This window comes from Monodelphis domestica, chromosome 1, assembly GCF_027887165.1.
Source record: "Monodelphis domestica isolate mMonDom1 chromosome 1, mMonDom1.pri, whole genome shotgun sequence".
NCBI lineage: Eukaryota > Metazoa > Chordata > Mammalia > Didelphimorphia > Didelphidae > Monodelphis > Monodelphis domestica.
Genome location: NC_077227.1, coordinates 750,126,001 through 750,146,961, shown reverse-complemented (window position 1 = coordinate 750,146,961; position 20,961 = coordinate 750,126,001). Strand labels below are relative to the sequence as shown.

The following is a 20,961-nucleotide window of genomic DNA, read 5'->3' as shown; positions in this document are numbered from 1 at the left end:
CCTCTGCTTCACTTAAAGAAGGGACCCAGATTGCTTCCAAGGCACAGGAAGAAATTAAAAGATTTGACCACTGGTTAGATAAATGGGATAAGAGAAGGACACTGGGGCAGCTAAGTTAGCCAGCTGGGAGTGCTGGGGTCCCCTCTATAGTATAATAGCTCTGGAGCCAGAAGAGCCCTTTCAAAGTGTCTCATATAGATCCTTTCTACATGGCATTCTACTACCATCATGAGCTATTGTGCTTAGAGGACTGATCAAATGGCCCCTATGGCCCAGGGGGGTTTTCTCCTCTGCAGCTTTGGGGAATGGGATCAGGAGGAAAATCTAGGAGCTGATGTCATTGCCCAGAGCCCCAAGGGAGGAAAAGTTTAAATGTTTAGACAGGTCATCTTCCTGGTGATTTTAGTGTCTCTCTTGATAGCCGTGGGCTTCTTCTGTGGCTGAGTAAATAAAATTGAGTTTATTGGAAATGTGGATATCATTGGTCAAACTGAGAGATTAGAGGGGCTGTGGACCTTCCGCTCAGCATCTCTGGAGAGCTGATGGTCCCTTGATACCCCTGCCCAGTCCAATCCTCCTTTGGCTCCTCAGGGCAAAGATGCTAGCACACCAAGCTTGCTCTACCTTCTTCAATCTATCCTTTCTCAATTTGTTTGATGTAGAAGCCTCTAAATCCTGTGTGGTCCTGATTGTAGCTCCATGGTATTTGAATTATTTCTTTCTAGCTGCTTGCAGTATTTTCTTCTTGACTCAAGGGCTCTTGAATTTAGCTATTATATTCCTGGAAGTTGTCATTTGAGGATTTCTTTCATGCTTTCTTCTGTTTTTTTTTCATTTGTTTGATTTTATTTTATTGTTTCTTGATTTCTCATGGAATCATTTGTTTCTAGCTGCTCAACTCTAATTTTTAGGACCTGACTTTCCTTCATCAGCTTTTGGGTCTCCTTTTTCATTTCTTCCATTTCTCTTCCCCACTTTTCTTCTGCCTCTCTTAATTGATTTCTGAAGTCTTTTTTGAGTTCTTCCAGAATCTGTGTCCAATCCATATTTTTCTTTTGGACTTTACATATGTTTGTTTTCCTTTCACTGTCCTCTTCTGTATCTGTACCTGGCTCTTTGCCTCCATAAAATTCTTTATAGTCAGGTTCTCTTTTGTTGTTTGTTCATTTTTCCTACCTTTTTATAGGTAGGCTCTGTTTTCTGGAAGGTTAGGGTACCCTCTTAAACTTCAGTCCTTCCTTGATGCTATCTTTAGCTTATTTTCTGAGTTTCTGCCAGTTTTAGTTCTTAGAAGATGGTATGATGGCCTGAGGGCTGGGAGTACTGTAAACCTCCACCCAATGCTGATTCAATTAATCCTTGAGATACTGATAGTTTAAGGATTTGCCTCAGGCTTGGGGTAAGTTTTTTATCTCACTCTGAAGGTGATTAGGTCAGAGATTGCTCAAATTCTAGCTCTAGGATTAGTAACCAGTATTTGATCTCACTGTGTACTTGATCCAATCAGGCACACAGTTGATTGCCATGTCCTGGAGCTCTGCCCTGAGCCCCTGACAAAAAGATCTGGACCCCATTTGGGTCAATAACAACTACCCCAAACTGGGGTCTATACCCTCACCACAGGCTCAGACTGAGACTCCTGCTTCCTCTGATCCTACACAGATAAGCCCACATCAGCCAAGACTGCTCTAGGCTGGGATTCCAGCCTTCTCCACAGGATTGAAACCTCAAGGGGTGTGTGTGGGCTTGGACCTCTATTTGCCCAGACAAGGTCTCAGGATCTGAATGTTGGCTTGGGCTCAGTTTCAGAACCTGGGACAGCAGATGTGGGGTGGGGGCATGTGACTTGCTCTTCCCTCCTTATTCCAGCCTCTTACTGGCTCTGCTCTCCTCTCACCCAAGTGCCACAGATGTTCTCTGCCTCCCTCTTAAGTCTTTCTTTTCTTGAAAGTTCTTTCACTCCTGTATTCGTTTTATGGCGATATTTTAATACTGGTTGGAGGGGATTCTCATGGTGACCTTGAGCTACTGTGCCTTACTTCACCATCCTGGCTTCTCTCTCAACTTATTTGAGAGTTTATAGTTATTCCCAATGAACCATAGTGCTCCTAGTGGTCTGGAATCAGGAAGATATGAATTCAAAGTTAGCTTCATTTGGGTGACCCTGGGCAAGTCACTTAGCTTCTACCTACCTCAGTTTCCTCATCTATTCAATGGAGACAAGAGAGTACTTAACCTCTCAGGGTTGTTTTGAGGATTAAAAGAGATCATCTCTGTAAAATGTTTTATAAAGCTTAAAGGGATAAATGATAGCTGTTATTGTTGCTCAATTGGGGCTGACTCTTTGTGACCCCAATGAGAATTTTCTTGGCAGAAACACTGGAGGGATTGGCCTTTTCCTTCTCCAGCTCATTTGACAGATGAGGAAACTGAGGACAACTGGATGACATGACGAGGAAGCTAGAAAGTATCTGAGGCTGGATTTGAACTCAGGTCTTCTTGACCATCCCCTGGACTACTTAACAGATGAGGTATGTAAAGGGATGAGCAAACATCAGAGGTGATATCTGTGTCTCTGGTTGCACCAAGGGAATAGCCAAGAACACGCCAAAGGCCCCCAAGGGCAGAAGACAGCCCATCCCAAAGCCTGGACTTCAGACAAAGCAGGGGAGAGGCTGAGCCCCTGGCGGCTGCCCCAGCACTGATGACTCATGGCCAACAGGTGCCCAGAAGAGCTCCCAGCTGCCTCTCCAGCTGCCCTGGCCTTCCACGTGGCCTGGCTGGAGGCCAGGCATGAAAGGAGGCCCAGAGACCTTCCTGGGACAAGCTGGCCCATCTCTGAGCCACCCAGAGCTCTCCTCCTATCCACAGAGAGGTTGAAAAGGGGCAGATGGTGGCCTTGGGGGGGCTGGAACAACCTTGGGCCCAGAACTCCTCTACTCCTGAGTCCGGTGGGGGGGGGACACCCTCACTCGAACCCTCACATCCTCTTGGGTGGCCCTGGGACAAGCTGGACTGGATAGCCTGCAGATACAAATCCCCCCCAAAAAAAACTACAGCTCTGCACCACTGGGCGAGTTCAACCTGGATCTCTAAGCACCTGTCAGCAGACATGGACTGACTGGATGAGCCTGGGCCTCGAAGTCCTCTCTGGAGTCCTGGGGATCTCTATGCACAGACGGATGGGAATGTACCATGCCTCCCCCTGGGACAGAGGAATCAAGTCTCTCCCTCCCACCCCCTTCAATTCCCCTTTCCTTGGGCTGGCAAGGCTGCCTCAGTGATACAGGCACCCCCTACCCACCAGGGCACACTACCTGTGTAGGCCTCAGTCTCTCTAGATGTAAAATGGGAGAATGTCACAGGCATCAACCTCACAGGGGTATGGGGGGGAGGCTTTACAGACCCTCATGGGTCACTCTGGTGGTCAGACACAGAGGCTGTTGGAGGAGAAAGGACAAAAGGCTTGGGTGCAGATCTTGCTTCAGGGACCTGCACACTCTGCTGTGTGACCTTGGGCTAGTCACTGAACCACTCTGAGATCCACCACTGAAAATAAGGATAACAAACTCAAACAATTCGCCCACCATGAAGACCAAGGTCAGGGCTAATTGGCCTCAGGGCTCCTCCTCTTTGTATTCACCAGACACAGCTCCTCCCAGAGGATCCATATTTAGTGCAGGCTTGTTACTGGTGTGCATTTATTAAGCACCTCCTGAATACTCTGCACTGGGCTAAGGTGGTACAAAGGATACAAATGGAAAGAATGAAATCATCCCTACCCCAAAGGTTAGCTAGATTAGAATGTGTGTATATAGATATAGATATAGATATAGATATAGATAGATATATAGATATAGATATAGATATACATTCTGTATATATAATAGATTCTATATTATTATGTATTCTATTATATTCTATATATTTTATAATGTATATATAGACAGGGAGGGAGGGAAAGAGGGAGGGGGATGGAGGGAGGGAGCAAAGGAAGAAGGGAGGGAGAAAGGAAGGGAGGAGGGAGGGAAGGAAGGAGGGAGGGAAGGAAGGGGAGGGAGGGAACAGGGGAACAAGGGAAGAAGAAAGGAAGGGAGGGAGAGAGGGAGGGAGGAAGAAAGGGAGGAAAGGAGGGAGGAAGAAAGGGAGGAAGGGAAGGGGAGAAAGGGAAGAAGGGAGGGAGAAAGGAAGGGAAGGAGAGAGGAAGGAGGGAAGGAACAGAGGGAGGGAGGAAGAAAGGAAAGGAGAAAGGAAGGGAAGGAGAAAGGAAGGGAAGGAGGAAGGGAGGGAGGGAGGGAGAAAGAGAGGGAGGGAAGGAGCGAGAGAAAAAGGAAGGGAGGAAGAGAGGGAGAAAGGAAGGAAGGGAGAGAGGGAGGAAGGGAGGAAGGGAGGAAGAATTTATTAAGTTTCTACTATGTGCTAGGCACTGTGCTGCATGCTTTTCAGAAATTTTCCCATTGATCCTCACAGCAGCTCTGGGAGGTGGGTGCTTCAATTACCACAATTTTACAGCGGAGGAGCCTGAGGCAGTAGAAGTTAAATGACTGCTCCCGGGTTACACAGGTCTTCCTGACTGAGGTCAGTCCTCTAACCACTGGCGCTGTCCAGGGTGTCCCAGAGCTTTAGACGGTCTTCAGCTATTAAAGCTGGGAGCCAGGCTCCCTCCCCTTCCCTGACCGGGGAAATCCTCTAAGTCCCGTCTCCCAGGACTCTCGTGATGGCCCAGAGAGCCACACGTGGAAAGCTTTTCACAAAAGCCTTGTCTTCACCTGCATCCGCTCTAAATAAGCCCGAGATCGCAGCCTGGGTGCCTCCAAGTCTGCGCCAGGTTCCCTGAGCTGCTGCCCATCGGAGGTGGAGCGGGAAGTCCTTCTGGTCCTGAGCCGTCACTCATACTCTGTGACCGGTACCTGACCAGTGTCAGAGGCCCGGGCTCTGTGCCAAGCACGGTGCGGAGCGCTTTCCGAATAGGACCTCTTTGGCTCCTCACAACTGCCCTGCAAGGTGTTAGTATCGTTCCCATTTTCAGGCTGAGGAAAACGGGCAGGCCAGGGTCGAGTGACTTGCCCAGAGTCACACGGATAGTAAATAGCGACAATCAAACTTGAACTTGGGTCATCCTGACTCCCGGATCAGTGCTGATTCCTCTACAACCTACAGCAGTCGATAAAGACTAAGAGATACAAAGTGAGCTTAGACCAGGTACATATTCATGAGTAAAGAAGACCCCGGCAGTCATAATGGACCCCAAGCTGAGGGTAAATCAACGCTAGCTCGCTCTTAAGTTAAAAAAAAAAAAAGCTAACGTAATATTGAGGGGTATTAATAGTGTGGCATGTGAGGGCGAGGGACTGACCTTCCCCTGAGCCCGGCTATGGCCCAGCCCTCATTAAATTACCAAGGCGAGTTCTGACCTTTGTGTGGTCAGAGGTTCGGATTCCAAGAAGAAGGGAGTGAATTAAAGGGAAATGATGCCCCGAGGAGAGGCAAAAACAGCCAGGAGAACCAGAGCGTCTACAGTGGAAGTCACTGGAGACCAGCCTGTGCTCCTGACTAGTGTTCGAAGAGGAAGCAGAGGCCCCAGGGAGCGGAGATAGGATTCGAACCCAGGCTGGCTGGGTTCCAGGGTTCCAGGGACACTAACCCTTGCGCTTCCCCTTGGGGAAACTTGGAATCCCAGAATCTTGGAGACTGCTTTCAGCCTCCGCTCCTGGCGATGCTTCCACCACCGCATCTCCCGCCCAATCACTCTCCCTCCTTCTACTCTAACTGTATAATGCAGTCGAGTGATCCCACTTGGCTTTCCAAGAAATTCAACAAATTCATGTGATCTTGCACTTGGGTCCCTCCTTCCCCCCCACCCCAAAACAAAGCTAGTCCTACAAGATTAAGATGAGGAAGACCCAGCTAGACGACTCGATTGGCTGGAAAGGATCTGAGGGTTTCAGTGGAACACAAGCACAAGAGGCATTGGCAGAAGGATCGAGCCACAGCTGCTTTCCTTTTTTATTCCAAAGGGGGGGAAGGGGGGAGGGAAATTCGATTTTGTTCATTTTTTCAATTAATTTTCCCAGAGGGAAAAAAAAGGCAAAACGTGTCTCCAGCCCTTGTCAAGGTAATCGGACTGATTCGGAGGGCTCTAATGCTTTGGGGTTTGCTAAGCACTGTGCAATGATCCCTCTGAAGTCCCCCTAGGTACCACAGTCAGCTCTGGGTGCCGGAGCTTGGAGGAAAATGAGTAAGATGGAGAGGGGAGGGCAGCCTGAGAGATGACAGGCTTGGAGTCTGTACTCTGAGGATGGTCTGAAGGGATCCGGGGATGCTTAGCTTGGAGAAGAACTGGAAGGGGAGGGGAGGGAGGCAGAGGGCGGCTGCGATGGGGGTCCCATTGGGCAGAACCAAGAGCAATGGGTTCGATTTCTGGAAAATCTTCCTAACTGTGACAGCTGTCCCAAGCTCAATGGGCCGCTTCAGGAGGACGCTCCCTGCTTGCTGGACAGTTCTGGGAAGGGGAAGGGAGGGGAGGACCCCTTGACAGGGATGCCAGGGAAGGGATTCCTTCCTTAAGGCTAAACTAGATGGCCACTGGGCACTGGCAAAGAGCAAGCACTTAATCCATGCTTTTTGCTTTCTTTCCCTGTGAAATGGCCAATTATAGAAAACTCAAGGCATAAACCCTCAACCAACAGATGTGCTCAAGCTCACAAGCCAGAGGGCATAATGGGCAGGAGCTCAGCCTAGTTTCCTAAACCCTGGGTATGATCTCTAGCATTACTAAAACCCTTCAGAGCCTCAGTTTCCCCATCCATAAAAATACTTGCCTTACCTACCTCACATGGATGTTGTGAGAAAGTGCTGTGTGAGCCTTTGGGTTCTGTAGAATTGTGGGATTGGAGTGAAAATATTCAGATCCCTACAGTCCAATTCATTTTCAAAGAAGCTGGCATTGTGGGTTCAGTTGTTTAAATCAATTCCAGAGCACAGTTTTCATTCAGGGAGCTTTGAGGCCAATTGCCTCTCCCCTTGGGGCTCCAGCCATAGGAAATAACTGTGTGAAGGCTGTTCCGGAGACCCTACAGAATTCTCCCCCACCAAGGAAAGAGGCCAGTGTGCCTCCTAGACTCTAAGGGAAGAAGAGGGAATGGGGAAGTTGGGAGAAATAAATAAACTTTAAATCAAGAAAGTGTAAACAAAGGTTTTCTGTCTTACTTCCAGCTCCAGGGCACACTCCACTCCTCAAAAAACCAGCCACTCCACTGAATTAGAAAGTGATGGACAGGCCACCTGGAAGGACCCTTAGGGATAATTCTGCTCCACCCCATCCCCAGCATCATGCCACCAGTTTTATATACAAGGAAACCGAGCACTGCCCTTTTTGTGGGAAGACGATTTATCCAGAATCATACAAGCAAACAAAAGCAGAGCTGACATTGCAGGAAGGGTCTTCCCATCACCACAGACCAAAGCTGGTCCTTGTTCCAAGTCTTAGGAAAACATTATCCAATTAATTAACCATAGAACCCATCCATGGACTTGTATAAAGTAGGTCCCAAGGATACAGTCAAAACTGAAACTGTCCCTGCCCTCAAGGTCCTTGTGTTTTACAGGAATGAGAGAAGAGGCAGAGGGGATATATATATATACCTCTAAAGAAGCCCAAAGTCCAAGATCATTTCAAGGTGGGAGGCACAATCCACTGGGACAGTCAATGAACATTTCACATAGGAGATGGTATGAAACCATAAACTGGTCTGGAAAACCAATGTAGGAGCTTTAAGGGAGAACAGAGCTGGGAGAGAACATGGAACATAATATAGAACAGAAAATGTCAGAGATGGAAAAGTCTTTGGAACAAAGGATGTCATGGCACCTACACAAAACTGACCATGTAATAGGGTACTAGAACCTCACAACCAAGTCCTGAAAAGCAGAAATAGTAAATGTATCCTTTTCAGATCATAATGCAATAAAATCTCCATTCAAAAAAAGGCTATGGAAAGATAGATAAAAAATGAATTGGAAATGAAATTATCTATTGCCAAAGAAGGAGTGGGCCAAAGGGGAAAAAAAAGCATAGAAACAATCAATAATTTCATTAAAGAGAATGACAACAAGAAGGAGACAACATATCAAAATTTGTGAGATGAAGTCAAAAGCGGTACTTAAGGGAAATTTTATATTTATAATTAAATATATCAATAAAATAAAAAAGAGTAGATCAATGAACTGGGTATGCAACTTAAAAAATAGAACAAGTACAAATTAGAAATCCCTAGTTAAATACCAAACTTGAAATCCAAAAAATCAAAGGAGAACTTAATAAAAATGAAAGGAGGAAAACCATTGAATTAATAAATAAAACTAAGAGCTTGTTTTATAGAAAGGAAACAATAATATAGATAAACCATTGGCTAATTTGATTTGAAAAAAGAAAACCATATTACCACTATCAAAAATGGAAAGGGTAAATTCATCACCAATGAAGGAGAAATTAATTATTAGGAGCTATTTTGCCTAATTATATGCTGATGAATCTGACAATCTAAATGAAATGGATGAATATTTACAATAATATAAATTTCCCAGATTAACAGAAAATGAAATAGAATACTTTAGTGACCTTATCTTAGACAAACACAGGAATTATATGAACACAATTACAAAACACTTTTCACACAAATAAAACTAGGTCTCAACAATTGAAAAAAACATGAATTGCTCATGAGTAGGATGAGCTAATTTAATAAAAATGGTAATCTTACCTAAATTAATTTATTTATTCAGTGCCATACCTATCAAACTACCAAAAAATTTATAGAATTAGAAAAAATTATAACAAAATTCATTTGGAAGAACAAAAAGTAAAGAATAGCAAGGGAACTGATTTAAAAAATGTGAAGGATGGTAGCCTAGCAGTACCAGATCTTAAACTGTACTATAAAGCATTAATCATCAAAACAATCTGGTATTGCCTAGGAAACAGGAGGGTTGATCAAGGGAATAGATTATGGATAAATGATCTCAGTAATCTAGTGTTTGATAAACCCAAAGATCCCAGCTTTTCTGATAAGAACTCACTATTTGACAAAACTACTGGAAAAATTGGAAAACAGTATGACAAAAAATATGTTTAGATCAATATCTCATACCCCTTACCAAGATAAGTTCAAAATGGGCATAAGACTTAAACATAAAGAGTGATATTATAAGTAAAATAGGGTAACAGAATAGTCTATCTGTCATATCTATGGAGACAGGAAGAATTTAAGACCAAACAAGAGATAGAGAACATTACAAGATGTAAAATGAATAATTTTGATTACATTAAATTTTAAAAGTCTTGTACAAACAAAACCAATGTAACCAAAATTAGAAGGGAAGCAAGAAAATGGGAAAAACAATGTGGGACAAATTTCTCTGACGAGGGTCTTATTTATCAAATACATAAAGAACTAAGTCAAATTATGAAACCAAGTCATTCCCCAACTGATAAATGACCAAAGGATATGAATGGGCAGTTTTCAGATGAAAGAATCAAAGCTATAAATAATCATATAAAAATGTTCTAAATCCCTCTTGATTAGAGAAATGCAAATCAAAACAAACCCTGAGGTACTACTTTACGCCTAGCAGATTGGCCAATCTGATAGTACAGGAAAATAATAAATGTTGAATGGGATGTGGCAAAACTGGGACACTAATGCATTGTTGGTAGAGTTTTGAATTAATCCAACCATTATGGAAGGCAATTTGGAATTATACCCAAAAGACTTTAAAAGAATGTATGCCCCCTGATCCAGCAATACCACTACTGGATCTGTACTCCAAAGAGATTTTTAAAATGGAAAGGACCTGTTTGTGCAAAGACATTCATAGCTGCACTTTTTGTGGTGGCAAAAGATTGGAAACTAAAGGGATGTCCCTCAGTTGGGGGATAGCTGAACAAATTGTGATATATGATGGTGATGGAATGTTATGGTGCTGTAATGAATGATGAATGGGACAATTTCAGAAAGAACTTATGTGAACTGATGCAGAGACAAATAAGCAGAACCAGGAGAACATTTTACACATTGTGGGATAATAGAATGACTTTGCTACTAACAGCAATACAATGACCCAGGACAATTCTGAGGGACTCATGAAAAAGAATGCTATCCACCTTTAGAGAAAGAACTTTGGGAGTAGAAATGCAGTTGAAATCACATGACTTATCACTTGTTTATTTGGGTATATGATTTGGGGTTTGGGTTTTATAAGATTACTCTTACAAAAATGAATAATATGGAAATATGTTTTAAGAGATAATGCATGTATAACCCAGTAGAATTGCTTGTCAACTCTGAGAGGGGGGAGAGAAAAGGGGAGGAAGACAACACAAATCATGTAACCTTGGAAAACTTATGTGTAAATTTGTTAATGAAATTAAAAAGGTAATTTTTTAAAAAATAAAATAAACTTCTGATAATATGAAGTATCTGCCAAGATAAACCCAAGAACTGTATGAACACAATTACTAAATATTTTTTATATATCTAAACAAATTGGAGAAATGTCCATTTCTCATGAGTAGGTCAAGCCAATATAACAAAAATTACAATTCCACCTAAATTAATTTACTTATTCAGTGTCATACCAAAAAGTTATTTTATAGAGTTAGAAAAAAATAACAAAATTCATCTGGAAGGGGAAAAAAGATCAATGCTATTAAGGGAGTCAGTGAAAAAATGTGAAGGAAAGTAGCCTAGCCGTACCACATCTCAAACTATCTTAGAAAGCAATAATCATCAAAACAATCTGGTATTGGCTAAGAAATAGAATGGTGGATGAGTAGACTAGACTAGATATATAATACATTGTTATAATGACCATAGTAAGTGATCATTTGATAAACCCCAAAATCTAAACTCTGGGGATAAGAACTTGCTAAGTGGTAAAAATTTCTGGGAAAATTGGAAAGCAGTTTGGCAGAAACCACATTGTAGACCAAGATAAGGTCAAAATGGGTCCATGCATTAAACAAAAAAGATGGCACCCAAAGAAAACTTTGGTAATATGAAATATCTTACCCATAAGATTTGTGGATAAGGGAATAATTTATGACAAAACATGGCAGAGATCTTTATGAGAAGTAAAGTGGATGATTTTTACCACATTAAATTTAAAAGCATTTTGCATAAAAAAATCCAAAGCAGCCAAGATTAGAAGGAAAGCAGAAAATAGGGGGAGGGGGGATTTAAACCAAGTTTCTCTGAAAAAAAAACTCATTTCTCAATTATATAGAGAAATAAAATATGATTCTTACTCCAATTGATAAATGGCCAAAGGATATAAACAGGCAATTTTCAAAAGAAGAAATCAAAGCTATCTATAGTCATATGAAAAAATGCTCCAAATTACTATTGATTAAAGAAATGCAGATTGAAACCACTATCACCTATCAGATTGACTAATATGACACAAAAGGAAAATGATAAATGTTGGAGAGGATGTGGGAAAATTGGGACATTAATGGACTTCTGGTGAAATTACAAATTGATCTAACCATTCTGGAAAGCAGTTTGGAACTATGTCCAAAAGACTATAAAACTGTGCATATCCTTTAATCCATCAATACCACTACCAAGTCTGTATCCCAAAGAGATTTTTAAGAAAGGGGGGGGGAGGGAGGACCTATTTGTACAAGATTATTTATAGCAGCTCTTTATGTGGTGGCAAAGAATTGGACATTTAGAGGATGTCCATCACTTAGGAAAGAGCTGAACCTGTTATGCTATATGATTATAATGGAATACTATTGGGTTGTGAGAAATAATGATCAGGATAATTACAGAAAAGCCTGGAAAGACTTATATAAACTAATGCAAAGTGAAGTGAGCAGAACCAGGAGAACACTGTACACAGCAATTTGATATAATGATCAACTATGAATGACTTAGCTATTCTCAGCAATCCAAGGACCTAAGACAATCCCAAAAGATGAAAAATACTGTTCACCCCCAGAGAACAACTTGATAGAGTCTCAATGTAGATCAAAGCATACTTTTTTTTTACTTTATTTTTGAATGGGGTTTTTTGGGGCTGTGTTTTCTTTTGCAACATGGTCAATATGGAAATGTTTTGTATGACTTCACATGTAGAAATTGCTTCTCAAAAAGGGGGAAGGGAGAAAGAATTTGGAAGTCAAAAAATTTTAAACGATTAAAATTTAAACAATTTTAATTTAAAATTTACAAAAATTTAAATTGTTTTACATGTCATTGGGGAAAAAGTAAAATTTCAACAACAATCAAAAAAAGGATATCAGAGCTGAGAGAAATCATTGACTATAGAATGTCAGATCTCAGAGGACTCTACCAGGGAGAATATTAGTTATAAAAGTTATCTTAGAGATCAGTGCATTTAAGCCCCCCTCCTCAGTTTGACAGAGAAGTAAACTGAGGTCCAGGTGGGCAAAGACTTGCCCAGACTGAGTTAGAGGCAGAACTCAAGCCAGACAGTCTCTTTCCAGCTCCAAAGTCAAAGTTGTTCCAAACCTACCCATCTCCTATTAGGACAGGCTCTTTCCCCCTTATCTCATTTGTCTTCCATGCCATTAAATACTGGATACTACAAAAATCCCCCTTCCCTGCCTATTAAGGACTCTGGTATGGAAGGAGGCTGATGACTATGGGAACAGCCCAATGACTTGGGAGGAATGAGGGAGCCTCAGCAGTCCTGGGAACCACTTCAAAGCTTCCCCATCCCTCACTTTTATTCTCTGCTGGTCCTTCCTCCTTAATCTGTTTTCTGGCAACTTAGAAGAGAGATCAGAGGGAATTGCGAATACCCCTGGGACTAAATGAATCCCAGAGTTCCTGGTTTCTCCCGGCATCTGCTAGAGGTGCCAGGATGCAGGAAGGATACTTTCAGTTTGCCATGGGACATGAGGTGTCAGCCTAGAGCTTTGTGGGAGATGATGAAGCAGGGCTCCACCACTCTTGGGGGCAGGCACTGTCGCTGGAGCCTCACTCGAATCACCAAACATTTTGGATTTCTTGTCCAGTGGTTTCTGGAAGGTGAGATCTAGAAAGTTTCTCTGAGAAGTGACGCCCCTCTTAAGAGAGGTCCTGAAGGACAAACAGTCCCTCCCTCCACCCCATTCACTTGTTCATGAGAGGGAGGCTCTAAAGAGTGTCGGATTGGATGAATTGGTCTCATCTTTCAGAGTAAGGACATGAGCCCCAGAGGGGTTCTATTTGTACCCTCTGGACAGTCAAGTCAGTCAACAAACACATTCTAAGCAACACTTCCTGGGTTCTGTGCTTGGCTCTCAGAGACAAAGAAAAGGCAAAAACAGCTTCTATCCTCCAGGAGCTCACAGTCTGGTGGGGGGACCACCATAGACCAATGAATCATGTGCCTTACAAGGTAAAAAGAGGACAGGTGGGAGGTGGTCTCAGAGAGGGAAACAGTGGCAATGGGACAGATTAGCAGTGCTATAGATATGCCAACAGGCAAGGGGAGAAAGAAGATAGATGGCCTCAACTTGTGGTGGAGGCAGGACTAGAACCTAGGACTCTCCACCCAACCTTTAAAGTCCAATCCAAATGATACCTCTACCATGAATCCTCCCCTGATCTCCCCACACACCCCTCATCACCAGCTCTGTTGACTCTTCCCCCTGACCTTTGCCTTCTATTGAATGTAACAGACTAGCAAATCATAGAAAATCAGGGCTAGAAGAGACCTTAGAACAGAAAACAGAGAACATCAGAGCTGCGAAGAATCTGCTAGAACAGAGAATGCCCAAGTTGGGTGTATCCTAAGAACCCTTGTAGAGCTAGAAGGGACCTCCAAGATAATGGAGTTCAATTCCCCAGGGAGGGTAAGGAACCTTTATAACAGAACGTCAAAGAAAGGGAGGGAGCTTAGAGCTGAGAAGGACCCTAGAACAGAAAATGGCCTCTAAGTGTTTCTACTAAGAATGGGAACCAGGGCACTCAGATCAGACCTTAGGTAAGTCTCCTCTCTAGGTCTTGATTTCCCTCCATCAAATGAGGGCTGAGGCTTAGACCATCTCGGGCCACTTCCCCCTCTAAACCTTTGCCCTCTGGACCAGTTCCTTCAATTTAGAACAGAGAAAAGCTGAGGATCAGAAGTGCCCAGTGGCACACAAGGAGAATCTAGTCCTGTCTCTGGTCTCCGAATCCAGGGGTCTTTCTGCTCTGCCTTGGCTCTCGACAGGGTGGCCTGGATGACCTCTCAGGTGCCTCCCTGGTGGCTCTCACTCTCTGATTGAACAAATGGCAGGGCACAAGCTGTCTGGTCCAAGGCAAGGACCTCCACCCACCCGGCTCCAAGTTATCCTCTGCATTCTCCCTCCCTGTCAAGGCTGACCAGTGAGGAGGAAGGCAGAGCCCTCCCTGCCTAGTTGGCCAACCTCCATGGGGACGGGCACGACAGTACTTTACCCATGACCAAGCAGATTCTGGGAGGGACTTTCCACGTGAAGACTCCAAGGACGACCCCTCAGCTGAATCCCCGGGCTCCATGGTCCCTCCACAGGGGCTCAGTTCAGGTGTGCCCAAGACTCCTTCCCTCCAGACCCAGACCAGATGGCCCAAGTCTGCCCGCTGAAAACTGCTGAGCTTCCTGCAAAGCCAGGCAGCGAGGAATAGTCCAGGGAGGGGGAGAGCTGGCTTATTTTGCCTGCTCAAGTGCCTGGGGAACCTGGCCAGGTTGGAAACCTGAGCCTGGCTACTAACAGCTCTCTTCCCCTGCAACCGACTCCTTGGGGTTGGGAGCCAAGTCACAAGGTCCGAAAGAGCCTGGGCGTGAACACAGAGCCTGTCCCACCTGGAAAGGGGTAGAGCTGAGTGTTGGGGGTGGGGGAAGCACCAACTTCGAGTAGAAATTATTATTATTACTAAGGATATAGAAGCAGTGTGACTAGAGAGCTGCCCTTCGAACCAGGAATCCCTGAGTTCAAGTTCCACCTCTGGCACATCACACTGGGATTCCCTCCTTGGGCACACCCTGCCCCAGTGGCTCATGTCTGCCCCTCGGAGAAGAGCTACTTTTTCTCTTGTCTGTGTCTCCCCTATTAGACAGTGAACTCCCTGAAAGGAGAGCCCTTTGTTTGCCTTTCTTTGTACCTGCAATGCTTTAGCATGGCTTCAAACACACAGTAAGTGTTTGATAAAGGCTCCCTGAATGACTGACTGACTTACTGATGGACTATATCTCTGGGGCTCTGGACAACTCTAAGGAGAGCAATGACTGATCTGCACTGCCTGTTGGAGTTTCTTTAACCATGATGCAATCCCTGTCTTCCTCTTGACATTATTATTTTTAAAGAATCTAAACACATTAAAGATCCCTGGGCTGTATGGACACAGGGAGTGATGATACAGTTCTAGATGGAAAGACCAGTGGAATTGTCCACTTGACATGAGGGTCCCAGCTCTGCCATTTGCTCCCTGTAAGATTTGGCTAAGTCCGGGGGCAGCTGGGTAGCTCAGTGAATTGAGAGCTAGCCCTAGAGACGGGAGGTCCTAGGTTCAAATCTGGCCTCAGACACTTCCCAGCTGGGTGACCCTGGGCAAGTCACTTGACCCCCATTGCCTACCCTTACCACTCTTCTGCCTTGGAGCCAATACACAATATTGACTCCAAGACGGAAGGTAAGGGTTTAAAAAAAAAAAGATTTGGCTAAGTCCTTTTGCCATTAGAATCAAAAGTTTGTAGATATGGAAGGGATCTCAGAGGGCATCTAGTAGGTCTTTCTCATTTTTCAGATGAAGAAACTGAGGACTAGAGAGGATGTGACTTGCCCTAGGTCACACAAGTAACAGGTGACATTGGTGGCATTAGAACTCAGGTCCTTTGATCCCTAATCCAGTACTCTTTTCAGTTCACTGAATTGCTTTGGGGCCTCACTGTCATCATCTGAAAAAATGGGATGTTTGCATCATGAATCTCATAGAGTTGTTATGAGGGTCAGTCACTTGGCATTTCTGGGACCCAGTATCTTTGCCTGACAAGTCTGAGTAAGTTTCATGTGAGGTCCCTTCCAGCTAGCTCCATGATTATATACCTGCAGCTACCAAACACTTTGTAAACCTCAAATTACAAAAATGAAAGCTTTTCTCGCTATCAAGTCACAGAAGAAGCAAACCAACGCCCTCCCTAGAAACAGGACATTTTGTGGTTTGCTTTCTTCCATCCTCTTTGCTAGGCTCTCCCTCCCTTGGAACCAATATACAGAGAGAATTTCAAATCCCAGAATTCTGGACCTCAGAGTCTGCCTTCCCATTCTGTACCTAAGCTAGAACCCCCTCAATCACACCTTTGACAAGAGAGGAATTATCCAAGCCCTGCTTGAAGATTTCCATGGGGAGAGAACTCATCACCTTCTTCTTCCTCTCCCTCCATCTTCTGGCTCTCCCTAAGCCCTGACTCCTACAGATATTATTTCCTCAACATCCTTCCTTGTACTGGCCATTTTCTTCCATATTTCCCACTTACTAGTTGAGGGAATTGGGGAAAGGAGGTTGGAACACTGCTTGCTCCACTGCCACATCCAGAGCCACTCAGCAACTCCACCTCCTTTGAGGTTCCTACTCTCCAAATTGACCATGTGATCTACAACTCAGTGGCTGTGTCTCCTTCCTTCTTCAATGAGTTCACTGACTGGCTCATAGCCTTTCTCTCTTCCCCAAGTCTTTCCCCTATGATAGGGGGCTTCCACATTGATATTGGGGCTTCCTTAATGGCCCTCCCTCTCCAGTTCCTTGATCTAGCCATGATAACTCACTTCTTCACCCCACCCCAGATAACTCTAACCCTCAGTCTACTCTCTCTTCTCCAGGTTTGTAGGACACTGCTTTCTCCTAGTGGTCACTGGCTGACCACTTATTTCAGTCCCCTCTGTTAGACTGTCCTTCAGGCTCTGCTCTAGAACCACAAGGACCTCCCAAGGATTGACTCTGAATCCTCTTTTCTTCTCCATCTATACTATCTCAGTTAGTGATCTCATCAGCTCCCATGGGTCCAATGATCACTCCTCTATAGATAATCATGATCCCAAGAGAGTTCAACCTTGGGATTCTGAAAGAGCCAGTCCAGAGCCCAAAACTCATTGATGGAAAATCATTGAAAGCCTGGCTAAGAGCAGGAACCACTGGAGGGAAAGGAAGACTGGAGCATCTGAAGGCAGGAAGAGGGAACCCGGTAGGGTAAGGATAGGGGTCAAAGTATTTCCTAGACAAACAGCATGGAATAGAATAGCTAGCTTTAGAGCAGGAGTCCAAAGCCCTGGGTTCTAGTTCTGTCTCGAACTAGCTGTGTGGCTTTGGACAAAACAATTTCTCCTCTGTGGAACTGGTGCATGATCCCTTCCTTAGCAAGTCAAAAGCTGGTATGAGGATCAAAGGTGATAAAGGGGGTCAAGGCAGTTTGTAACTGGAAGAAGGTACAAATGAAGTTCTAAAGTTAAGGATTGATTAAAAAAAAAAAAGGTCTGGAAAGCAGAAAGGGAAACCTCAACCTGTGAGGTCTTGTAGACAAGGCACTGGACTGGGGAGTCAGGAAAATGTGGCTTCCACCACTGCCTCAGTGACTAGCTGGGTGGGACTTTTTCTTTTGGGCCCCAGCACAGTGCCTGGCACGTAGGAGGTGCTTACTAAATGTTTACTGATTGCTGCAATTACCCTGAACATCCCATCATTGATCACTCACTTTCCTTTGTTTCATTAGGAAGCAACATGTCCCTTTCTCTCTCTAATACAGGCATTAGATGAGAAAGGGGGAAGACCACAAAGCTGTCCCTCAGGAAAGAAGTGATGACCTGGCTGCTCCTCCAAATTCTGCCTACTCCTTTCCTCCTCATCCTTCTCACCATTAACAGAGTGAGAGATCTTTTCAATCTGTGCTACACCAAGTCACATCTATGCCCCAGTGCCTCCTAATGCCTTACCTAATCAAGTATAAAACTCCTTTTCCTGGCATTCAATGCCTTCCAGAGTCTAACCCTATCCACCCTTTCCACCCATAGCATTCCTTCTTTGGGTAATATCCTCCCTCTCCCTATAACTGATTGGAAGGGAGAGAAAGGGATCTCTGCTCATCCATGGTCCCTGGGTCACAGTACAAATAATAGACTGTTGATTTTACTGATATCAACTTCAGAAGAGTTCCAAGGTTGTGTGGAGGCTTGATGATAATTAATGAGGAGGAAGATAAAGGAGAAGCAGAAAGATCAGAAAAGGAGGAGGAGGAGGAGGAGGAAGAGGAAAAAAAGGAAGAAGAGGAGGAAGAAGAGGAAGAGCAGGAGATGTAGATTCAAATCCTAATTCCATCATCATGTCTATAAAATGACAGTGAGGGTGGATTGGGAATCCCTGTACCCTTTCCCTCTCCGAATTATTGTGAGGAATGTCCAGCTAATCTGTGATTTCTCAGGTTGCTAGGGATTTGTTGGAGACACAGATTGGTGCTAGGACTTGCTCAGGGTCACAACAGCTAGTAAGGGGGAGAAATTAAATTTGAGTCAGCACTTAAGCCAGTGCCTGGCACTTAGTGGGCACTTAATAAATGGTGATTGATTGGTTGGTTGACCCCAGGGCTTCCTGCCTCCCTACCCCTTGGAGTTGTCCCTTCCTTTTCATGAGGGAAGCATTTTATGAGCCTAAAGTGCCCCTGGAATTGCCATCTGAGGTGATTGTGGCTGGCACTTCCTGTTTCTGGATCTTATCTCCCCAATGAGAAAAGAAGGTCAGAATGCTGGTAACAATTCAGGTGGCCAAGAAAGCTTTCAGACCTTTGCCTTGAGCCATGTTTTTGTCCTGGCTATTTTTACATTCTCCAGGCAAGATATTTTAAGAACCTTGTGGGCATAGGGTGATAGATAGCATGATGAGCTCTTCATCTGGCATTATGTATGAAGCAGTATCACCAAACATGAATAAGGGAAAGGGCTGCATGTGCATGTGCACATATGTGCAGTACATGTGTGCATCCACGCGTGTGCACAGAGCCAACCTACTCACCAACTCTTCACCCACCTTGCTGGAGCACAGACCCCAGAAAATGCTGAATCCACTCTTGGAACTTCTCTTCCAGGACACAAAGTACCAGGCAGGGAACTGTCCTTCTTGTTGCCTCTGGCTACAGTTCAAGGCAGAGCCAGCCAAGTTCCCACATACCCCTCTGGGAGATGTTCCAGAATAATAATTCACATTTCTCTGGCTTGCAAAGTTCTTCCCTTACAACAGTCCTGGAAGGGAGGCAGGACAAGAATTAGCCCCACTCTCAAGAGGATCGAAATAGGACAGATCCGTGTTCAGTGAGGCTAGTTCACATTTGGATAGCCCTTTCCATTTCTGAAAGCACTTTACATATTAACTCAACTGGTCCTTGCAACAAACCTGTGAAGTAAATAGTATTAACCCCATTTTATAGATGAGGAAACAGAGCCCCAGAGATCTCCGTCAAACAGCTCATCCAGAGTCAAACAACTAGTAAAAACTTGAGACCAAATTCCACTCAGGGATTTCTGACTCCATGTCCTGGGTTCTAGTCATTGTGAAATTACCTGCTATGAACCTGACTTTAGCATTAATCTAGTGCAATCCCTTCATTTTACATGCCACCCAGAGACAGATTGGCATGGGCATTGTAGCCCCAGAAACTCAAGCAAAGCATTATCAGGGAAATTCCTGTGCTCCCTTACATCCTTGTGACTCCTAACCCAAAACATCTGATAACGCCTAGAAGACCCTGAGAGGATTCTCCTCCTTGGATTGTCCTTTAGATTTAAGATGGACAGAGAGATGCACCTCCAGGCTATACCTTGATACCATCAGGCAGTATCTCACACATCCATCTGTCCCCTAAACTCTGAGGGTCACCCCCTACGTCTCCAGGCAGACCCAGTCAGATGACCAAACTCTCCCCCCACCCCCGAATGCCTGAGTGTTTACCACTCAAGAGTCACCATGACACAGCATCACATCTACACTGTTGTAAAGACTACAAAATCTCCAGAACTGATGCTGTCTGGGGGACAGCTTTTCCATCCATGCTGTCCTCCCAAGGAATGGCTCCCCATCTTGCTGTTCCACCTTGCTATCCTCCTGGCCACTCTCAACATTACTTTCTAAATTAACGAATGTGTCTTTTAATTTTTAAGCTAAGTTTCAGTCTTGCATTCTTGCAAAGGTATCCTTCCCGAACCCGGGGAAACAACTTTAGTACCCCACAACAAAATGACTTGCCCAGGTTCACACGAGTAGTAAGAGGCAGAGCTGGGATTCAAACTCGGGTGCTCTGACTCCAATCCCAGCAGTCTTTCTCTGGGACCACTCCACCTCCTTCAAGAGGAAACTGAAAATAGAAAAGGACAGCAAGAAGTCCCAATGGAATGGGGAGGGAGGATTTGAAAGGGTATGCTCTATTCAATAGTGTAACAGGGGATTACTTAAGTAGAAATGATCATTCAAATCAACAATAGCTAGGTAGCTCCGTGGATTGAGAGTCAGGACTAGAGATCAAAGGTCCTGAGCTCAAATCTAACTTCAGATACTTCTTAGCAATGTGGCCCTTGGCAAATCCCTTAACCTCTAATTGTCTGGCCCTGACTGCTCTTCTGCTTTGGAACCTTTACACAGTAGTGATTCTGAGACAGAAGATAAGGGCTTGGGTAAGAAAAATAGGATGGGTAAAAGGAGAGAGAAGGGGGAAGGTAGAATTGTATATTAAGGAGGTATATTTATGGAAAGAAATACAGAAACTAGAGAGGGGAAGCACAATAGAGAATATTTCAGTGAAAGTCAAAGAAGGGAGAGAGAAGTGTTTTTGTCATTGGAGTATGGTACAGACCACCAGGGCAGAAAGAGAAAATAGATGAGGAGCTTGCAAACCACATCACAAGCCTGACCTAGAGGCATGATTTAATTAGGGAGGAGGAGACAAGAAAGA

General features: G+C 44.3%; 1 protein-coding gene across 3 annotated transcripts in view; it reads right to left on the bottom strand.

Annotated features, from left to right (window-relative positions):
- The window catches only part of LPIN1 (lipin 1), a 132,475-nt gene that overhangs the window by 95,593 nt on the left and 15,921 nt on the right, over window positions 1-20,961 (bottom strand). Inside the window, exon 1 of one of the 3 annotated variants that reach the window (XM_056814727.1) lies at window positions 14,454-14,654. The exons of 1 other annotated variant lie outside the window; for it this stretch is intronic. In XM_056814727.1, the coding sequence (XP_056670705.1) occupies window positions 14,454-14,534 (81 nt within the window). In that variant the 5' untranslated portion in view covers window positions 14,535-14,654. Of the gene's footprint in view, window positions 1-14,453; window positions 14,655-20,961 lie in introns of those variants that run through there. One more of the 3 variants, XM_056814744.1, reaches the window with a different exon arrangement.